At 55.1% G+C, this 8858-nt stretch overlaps 1 protein-coding gene across 1 annotated transcript in view; it reads right to left on the reverse strand.

The window, feature by feature from the left end:
• Positions 1 to 8669, reverse strand: part of POLD1 (polymerase (DNA directed), delta 1, catalytic subunit) — a 31185-nt gene extending 22516 nt beyond the window's left edge. Inside the window, exons 1-2 of the mRNA XM_015563999.1 lie at positions 8511 to 8669; positions 6496 to 6578 (exon numbers count right to left, since the gene is read on the reverse strand). Of these exons, the coding sequence (XP_015419485.1) occupies positions 6496 to 6578; positions 8511 to 8669 (242 nt within the window). The remainder of the gene's footprint in view (positions 1 to 6495; positions 6579 to 8510) is intronic.
• Between the last annotated feature and the right edge of the window lie 189 nt (positions 8670 to 8858).

The raw sequence follows: 8858 nt of genomic DNA on the forward strand, positions 1-8858 counted from the left end.
TGTGTGGAGGGAGGCACCTGAGGCCTGGGATGCTGGCTCAGAAGTCCCAGGAGGAAGTGGGGCCCTGTTTCCCGAAGGAGGGCCTGGCAGCCAACTGAAAATACGAGCTTCTGTTGGCAGGCATTTCTGAAGCCCCTGGGGGCCCGGCCCCAGAGACCAAAACACAAGCAAAAGCAAGGAAGCATGAGCTGCATTATGGAAGCTTCAGAAAATAGTAAAGCCGACTTTAAAAGTACATCACAGCCCACAGGCTGCCCAAGTTGGCATAAGAAGCTCAAGGAGAGCTGCAGCACTTAGGACCAGTGGGGGCTGGGTGAGGGCTCCTGTCCCCCCCACGGCTCCCGCGCCCCCACGGCTGAGCCTCAGAGCTCTGCGGGCTCACAGGAGCTGGTGCATCCCCGACGCTGTCACCATCAGTGTAACTACGCCCACTCCCACCCGTCTAACCCTTTCCTCGCACCCCGAGCCCTCCACATCCTTTCACCCGTTCACCTGCCCCTGCAGACCGGATGTCACGGCCCCGCACGCCCTGCCCCCTCTCTGGCACAGCCTTGGTCCTCAGCTCTCCCCTCTCATTCCTACCAGCTGCCCCGAGACCCTCGCCTACCCATCACCCAGCGTCACCCACGGGCCCGGCCTCCGTTCACCAAGCGGCTGGGAGGTGCCTCCTCTGGGCCAGTCACTGCGCTGGGCGCCCGCGAGTGGCTGAAACACCAATCTGACCAGGTCCCGTCCCAGCCGAACACACTTCACAGGCTCCCGTCCCGTTAAACACAAAAGCAAAAGCCCTGTTTGTTTTGAATGGACACCGTTCCCCACCTCCCCAGGCCGCAAGGTACCGCCACCTCTGCTTTCACTCCCGCTGCTCCCATATGTAATATGCACGCACCATCATAACTTACGTATGTTTCTACACTGAGTGGCCAGATTATTACGACCGTCCCATCAGTACAATGAAGTGAATTAGTTATGCAAATAATAATAATAATAAAACCTTGAGAGTATCTGCTTAGGAAGTTTTCAATATTCAGTATTTTTGGAAGTGTCAATGCAGTACTGATGGGGTGGTCATAATAACCTGGCCACTCAGTGTGGTCTTCTTAATTGTAACCTATCAGAAATCATTATTTTAACAATATATATATATTTATTAAATCCTCACCCGAGGATATTTTTCCATTGATTTTTAGAGAGAGTGGAAGGGAGAGGGAGAGACAGAGAGAAATACTGATGTGAGAGAAACATCAATTGGTTGCCCCCTGTACGCACCCCCGTGGGAGGCTGTGGGGAGGAGCCTGCAACAGAGGTATGTGCCCTTGACTGGAATCAAACCTGCGACACTTTGGTCCACAGGCTGACGCTCTACCCACTGAGCCAAACCGGCCAGGGCTTGACAAGATATATTGACATAAAGGTACACATCCTCTGGTAGACTGAAGACTGCACTCAGGTTAAGCCTATTCGATTTGGTAACTTCACTGTGGCTCAGGAAGAGAACAGTCTAAGGAAACACACACTCAGGTATTCAGGGGTAAATGGCCGTGATGTGTACAAGCTACTCTGAAAGTGTTTTTTTAAAGTGTGCATGCAAATCATAACACAAACAGGGTAGAATGTGAAAACAGGTGACACTGGGTGAAGGGTGAACAAGTGTTCTTTGTCGTATACCTTCCTATACGTTTGAAATTATTAAAAAAGAAAAAGTTGTAGCCCTAGCCGGTGTGCCTCAGTGGATAGTGCTGGCCGTGCACAGAGGGGTCACAGGACCCATTCCCAGTCAAGGACACGTACCTGAGCTGCAGCTTCGATCCCCAGCCCCAGCCGGGGCACGTGCGAGTGGCAACCAATCAATGTGTCTTTCTCACATAAATGCTTCTCTCTCTCCCTCTCTTTCACTGTCTCTAAAAATCAATGGGAAAATATCCTTGAGTGAGGATTAATATGAAAGGAAAAAGGGAAGGAAGGGGATGGGGGGTGGGGGGGAGAAAGAAATGAGGAATTATAAAACAGTACGTGTCTCCTGTGGCTGAGACAGAGGATTACAGAAACCTACAGCAGATCCCAGCCCCAGACGGGAGGGAGGAGGGGGTTCGGGACAAATCAGCTGTCCCAGCTTCAAGGGAGCACCTCCGGATCCCATAACTACCCCCCAGATCCAGTCTCCCTTTGGTCCTTTCTTTGGCAACACATCCTTCGCCTTGGAGGCACCAGAAGCCGACAAGCTCAAGACTACATTTCCCAGGATGCACTGCTAGATGGAGGTCACAGGATCAAGTTCTAGCTCACGGACTTAGGGTGACTGTAAGGAGTGCGACGTTCAGGACAGCCCGAAGAGGAAGCCTGCCCTTCATCCTCTGTCTTCCCCCTTCCAGGCGGCCGGAGCGTGAATGTGGTGGCCATGAGCCAACCTTGACCACCAGGACAAGGGCAACCTTGCAGGGCACACAGAGCGACAAGACGGAAGGAACCTGTGCCCTCACAGCCTCTGGAGCACACCTGCCTGCCTTTGGATAGTTGCGTGGCTACACAGATTGGTATCCTGTCTGGCCACTGTGCTTGGAACCTCTTTGTTACAGAGTTTAGCCTAGACCAGCGGTTCTCAACCTGCAGGTTGCCACCCCTTTGGCGGCCGAAGGACCCTTTCACAGGGGTCGCCTAAGACCATCCTGCATATCAGATATTTACATGACGATTCATAACAGTAGCAACATTACAGTTATGAAGTAGCAACGAAAATAATGTTATGGTTGGGTCACAACATGAGGAACTGTATTTAAAGGGCCAGAAGGTTGAGAACCACTGGCCTAGACCATGACATCACAAAAAATTCTGGACCGGGGTGTGTTACAGCAAATGTCGGCCCACAATGGAATTATCTCTCAGCATTAAAAAGGAGGCAGCTGCCCTGACCGGTTTGGCTCAGTGGATGGAGCGTCGGCCAGAGGACTGGAGGGTCCCAGGTTCGATTCTGGTCAGGGGCATGGGCCTTGGTTGTGGGCACGTCACCAGTGGGGGGTGTGCGGGAGGCAGCTGATCGATGTTACTCTCTCATCGATGTTTCTGGCTCTCTGTCCCTCTCGCTTCCTCTCTGTGGAGAAACCAATAAAATATGTGTGTGTGTGTGTGTGTGTGTGTGTGTGTATAAAGAGGCAGCTACTGATATACACACAGGATGGACGTATCTCAAACGTGTAAGAGAAGCCAGACACATGAGTGCACATGGGGAAGGTGGGAGTGACTGCAAATGGGAAGGGGAATGTTCTTCCATTCTGGGATAATGGGAATGTTCTAGAACTAGAGAGGTGGTGGCTGCACAAGGCTGTGAATGGCCTAAATGCCACTGGCTGTGCGCTTTAAGATAGTTAATTTCACCTCAATTTTCTTTCCTTTTTTGTTAATCTTCACCTGAGGATATTTTTTCCATTGCTCTTCAGAGAAAGGAGGGAGGGAGAGAGAAACATTGATGCGAGAGAGACACATCGACTGGTGCCTTCCGCACGCTCCCTGATTGGGGTGGGGAGCAAACCCCAACCCAGGTACGTGTCTGGACCAGATATCGAGCCTGCGACCTTTTAGTGCACAGGCCGACACTCCACATCAATTTTTAAAAACTGAGTATATACTGTATGACGGCATTACACAGGGTTCTAGAATTGACTGACCTCTGATGTTAGAGACCAGGCTAGCGGCTGCTTCTGGTGGGAGAGACTGACTGGGGAGGGGCATGGGGGAATTTTCTGGGGTGATAGCAACATACTGTACATCCAACTGTACGCTCGAGACCGTGCATGCCACTTTATGTAAATCAGACCTCAATTAAAAACATAAAAGGGGGGGCGGCCATAATCCCACATCCAGGGGTTTATGCTGCAGATATACTATCACACGATGAAAAACTGCATTTATGAGGTTATTTCCGGCAGCATTGTTTGCCATCTCAAAAGACTGGAAACCACCTAAATGTTCTCCCCTGGGGGACTGTTTGAATAAATCCCATTAATTCCGCCCCGTGGAATATTATGCAGCTGGATAAAGGAATGAGGAAGCGCTCTGTGTGCTGACCTGGAGGGCTCTCAAAGACGCATTGTTAGGGAGCGGAAGCTAGGTACAGAAGGGTGGACTTAGAGTGTTACCTTTTGGACTCAAAAAGTTGTTTAAGCTGAACCGGTTCGGCTCAGTGGATAGAGCATCGGCCTGAGGACTGAGGGGTCCCGGGTTCGATTCCGGTCAAGGGCATGTACCTTGGTTGCGGGCACATTCCCAGTAGGGGGTGTGCAGGAGGCAGCTGATCGATGTTTCTCTCTCATTGATGTTTCTAACTCTCTATCCCTCTCCCTTCTTCTCTGTAAAAAATCAATAAAATATATCAAAAAAAAAAGTTGTTTAAGAAAGTGCGGGACACGGGAAGCTGAGGGGCTTACAGGAGCCCGGAGGAGAGGCCTGGCCTGGCCTGGCAGAGACAGGCACAAGGGGGCTGCCCTGGGTCCAGGGGCTGTGGCCAGCGGAGTGTGACGGGAGGGAAGGTGTCACTAGCAGCAAAATCGAGGTCCCTATCCCAGGCACCATCCTAAATGCACGCTCAGGCAAGGCAGCGTCAGAGGAAGGAGGCCCCCGTGTGTTCCCTCAGCTGCCCTGGCACCAGACGGGAGCCTGGCAAACTCTACTCCCTTCTCGGCCCTTCGGTAGCAGCTCCGGAGCAGCGCCCGCGGAGGTAACAGAACGTGGAGTGCCCGCTCTGGGTCAGGTGCTGGTTTCTCTGTGACCCACACTCCCTCGGTGTTCTCACTGCACTTCACCTAATTGCACGGCAGTGTGTGCATGTGCGTGCGTGCGTGCGTGCGTGTGTGTGTGTGTGTGTGCGTGTGTGTGTGTGTGCGCATGTGCGTGTGCGTGTGCGTGTGCGTGTGAGAGCATTGCCCTGGCTTTTAGAGATCGAGAAAGGGAGAGGGAGAAAGAGAAGCTTCGATGTAAAAGAGAAACATCCATCGGTTGCCTCTTCTATGCACCCCAACCAGGGATCGAACCCGCAACCTGGGTACGTGCCCCGATGGGAATTGAACCCACAGCCTTTTGGTGCACGGGAGGATGCTCCAACCACCGTGCCACACCAGCCAGGGCCAACCTCGTGGCTTTAAATGCCATCCCCATGCCGATCACTCCTGCCTTTGTGTCTCTGGCCCCGACCGCTCCTTGGGCTCCAGGCTGACCGGTCCAGCTGCCCACTTTGGGGACGTCTCTCCGGGCACCTCAGACTCCAAAGCTAGCCCCCGATCTCGCCCCAAACCTGCTCCTTGCACCTCATGGACTGTCTCCCCCATTCAACAAATGACAGCTCCCATCAGGCCAACTACTGTGGGGGTCACCTCGACTTCTCTCTTCCCCTCAGACCACATGTTCACTCTCTCTGCAAATCCCGTCAGCTCTGCCTCCTAAGAGACCTAAGTCCCACAGCTTCTCAGCCCCCAGCTACCAGCCTGGCCCCTCTGTTCCCTAAGACTGTTGCTGGCTTCTTTATTTTGCACATTGCTGTTGGTCTGTCTCCCCCTGCTGGAAGATGAGCTGTGAGGGCCAGGACCCGTCCGTTTGTTTACTGAAATACGGCAGGAGTCTACTAGTGTCGGACACAGAGAGGATCCTCGAGAAATACCTGTTGAGCCCTAACCAGTTTGGCTCAGTGGATAGAGCATTGCCCTGCGGACTGAGAGGTCCCAGGTTCGATTCCGGTCAAGGGCATGTACCTTGGTTGTGGGCACATCCCCAGTAGGGAGTGTGCAGGAGGCAGGTGATTGATGTTTCTCTCATCGATATTTCTAACTCTCTATCCCTCTCCCTTCCTCTCTGTAAAAAAATCAATAAAATATTTTTAAAAAAGTAAAAAGAAATACCTGTTGAATGAGTAAAGAGCCTTTCCAGGGCTCCCTCATTCCACCCTGCCCCACTCAGTGTATTCTCCACACAGCAGTCAGCAGGATCCTGTACAAATATGTCAGATCAGCCCACTCCTCTGCTCAGAGCCCACCCCTGGGGCCCGTCTCATGCTGAGTTAAAGTCCTCATCATGGCCCCCAAGACCAATCGGGGGCCCCCTGCACAATTGCCTAGTTTCCTTTCAGACACCACCTCCCACTCCCCCCCCCTCACTCGGCTCCAGCCACTTGCCTCCTCTCTGCTCCTGAAGCACGCCAGGCTTAGTCCCTGCCTCAGGACCTTTGCACAGGCTGCTCCCGCTGCCCGGCCAAATGTTCTCCCCCAGATGGCGCTATGGCGTCCTCCCTGCCCTCCTTCCGGTCTTTGTTCAAATGTCAGTCTCAGTGAGGCCTGTTTAAAAGTGCAGCCCCGCCGCCCCATCCCGACACCTCCAACCCCTTTCCCCGCTTTATTTTTCTTGCTGCCACTTGTGACTGTCTGGTGCCCTGTATCAGTTCTCCGAGTTCTCCAAGTGCGGCCCCTGGATTAGCAGCCTGAGGCCTGGGTGGGAACTGGTTGCAATGCTAACGGTCGGGCCGCTGCCCGGATCCACTGAATCCGGCCCTCGGCACTCAAGTCTGAGAACCACGGCTTATCGGTCTCACTTCCTGCCTGTCCCCACAGGGAGAACGGGAGTTCTGAGAGCAGGGACTAGATCTTTTGTTTCCTGCTGTGTCTCATGCACCCTGCCAAGCGCCTGGGACAGAGGACACACTCAATAAACAGCTTCTAAAAGAAGGAAGGAGGGCACTCGTGGAATTGTCACAAAAACTTCGGAGGGAGGTGCTGTCGTTACCCTCCAACACATACAATTACTGGGAGCCAGGCCCAGAGAGGGGACGCTACCTGCCCAAGGCGGCACAGGTAGCTCAGAGGGGAAGCCAGGGTCCCAGCCAGGCAGGCAGACTGCGGAGCCTTCGGCTAACCAGGACTCCAGAATGCCGGCCTCCGGGCGCACCGGGTAAGGTACACAGGGCAGAGCCCGGGCCTCCCCGCCTCCTGCTGCCCTTGTCATGCCGGGACCATCGGGCCGTGTCTCAGACAGGGACCCCTCAGAGGGCAAGGCAGGGCCCAGCACAGGGCGTGGCCTTGGGAAGTGTTTGCTGAACGAAACCCTCCTTTTTCTCGGCCACCTCACTCCAGACGGACCCTCTGCCCCCTCGGGGCTCCCACAGCGCCTTGTGCCACTTCTGTCATTGCACACGTGCACCCCAAAATGGGAGTGCTTCAGGCTGCGAGCTCCCCCAAATAGGGTCAGGGTCTCGCTCAAGTTGGGGTCCCCAGCACAGGGCCAGTTTAGACTGCTCTCGAGTGTCCCTACCCTGTGAGTCTTCCCTGAGTCCCAGCTCCTCGGCCAGGGTGGACAGCTCCTGTCCTTCTCCCACCTGAACTGAATTATCACCGGTTCCCTCCTGCCCAGCAGAGGGCCTGCCAGAGCAGCTGCCTGGAGGCCTGAAGCAAGGGAAGAGCATTGCAGCAGGAGGGACGGGTGTGGCAACCCCCCCCCCCAAGGAACCTAAGAGATGGGAGGCCTGGGTGGGGATGTGTAGGAAGGGGGGGGGGGGATGTGGCAACAACAGATTCTTGGAGTAGGTGGGGCTGCAAAGCCAGGACACTGACGTCACCCTGCCCTCTCTAAACCCTCACCCCATCCCAGTGGTTCTCAACCTTCCTAATGCCACGACCCTTAAATACAGCTCCTCATGTTGTGGTGACCCCCAACCATACAATTATTTTCGTTGCGACTTCATCACCGTAATGTTGCTACTGTTATGAATCGTCAAGTAAATATCTAATGCGCAGGATGTATTTTCATTGTTTGCGACCCACAGGTTGAGAACCGCTGAAACCTCTGCCTGCAGAGCGGCGCCCCCAGACCCGCTCTCCCTCAGCCTTCTTCATCCAGCCCCGCGTCCTGCTGCCTCAAACCCCACAGACAACCCGAGCCTGACAGGTTCCTTCCAGCGGCTTGCCTCCCGGCTGGTCTCCCTCCTTCCCTCCAGCCACCATTCCATCTTCTCCCCCCCCACCACCCCCGCCAGCTTCTCAAATCGCAGGGCGGGGTCACGTGGCTCCAACGCTGACAACCTCCCACGACGCCCCGCTGAACCCGGAATAGGAGCCAAACCCCCCAGCAAGGTTCACAAGGCCCTACGGCAGCGGTTCTCAACCTGTGGGTCGCGACCACCGGAAAACACATATAGCGTATCAGATATTTACATGACGATTCATAACAGTAGCAAAATTACGGTTGTGAAGTAGCAACGAAAATAATTTTATGGTTGGGGGTCACCACAATATGAGGAACTGTATTTAAAGGGCCAGAAGGTTGAGAACCACTGCCCTACGGGATCTGCTTCCCCACCTCGTCCCCACCCTCACCTGCTCCCTTCCGACCTCAGGGCCTTGGCACATGACGGTCCCGCTGCCCGGGTTTCTCTTTACGTGGCTGCCTTCGGCCCAGGCATCAGGGCCCGAAAGCGCTGCTTCCCCGTTGCTCCTGACTACGGGCCCGCCGACCCTTCTGTCCTGTCCTTCTCTCACTAGTTCGTGCGGCAGCCCCTGCTTCCGCAACACCGTCCGGCACCGAGCGCTCAGTATTTGGGGAATAAAGTACCACACCAGGCCCCCACGTGCACAACTCAGTCCTCCCTGCCGCCGGGATCCGGTGGCCCCAAAGACCCTCCGGAAGGCGTGCCCCATCTCGTCCCGGGACTGGGTGCCCAGCGATGAGCGCCCAGCGGCAGGCCAAGGTACCCCCGGCCCCGTCATCTCCCCGCGCGCCCCCGCGCCAAGGGGGTCCCTCCCGCCGCCACGCCCTAGCGACCCCTCACGACCCTCTCTCAAGCCTACGCGCCGGCGCCTCAAGCCGCCTTCCCTGCCAGGCGGGGG

The sequence above is a fragment of the Myotis davidii genome, unplaced genomic scaffold (assembly GCF_000327345.1).
Source record: "Myotis davidii unplaced genomic scaffold, ASM32734v1 scaffold358, whole genome shotgun sequence".
In the NCBI taxonomy this organism is placed as follows: domain Eukaryota; kingdom Metazoa; phylum Chordata; class Mammalia; order Chiroptera; family Vespertilionidae; genus Myotis; species Myotis davidii.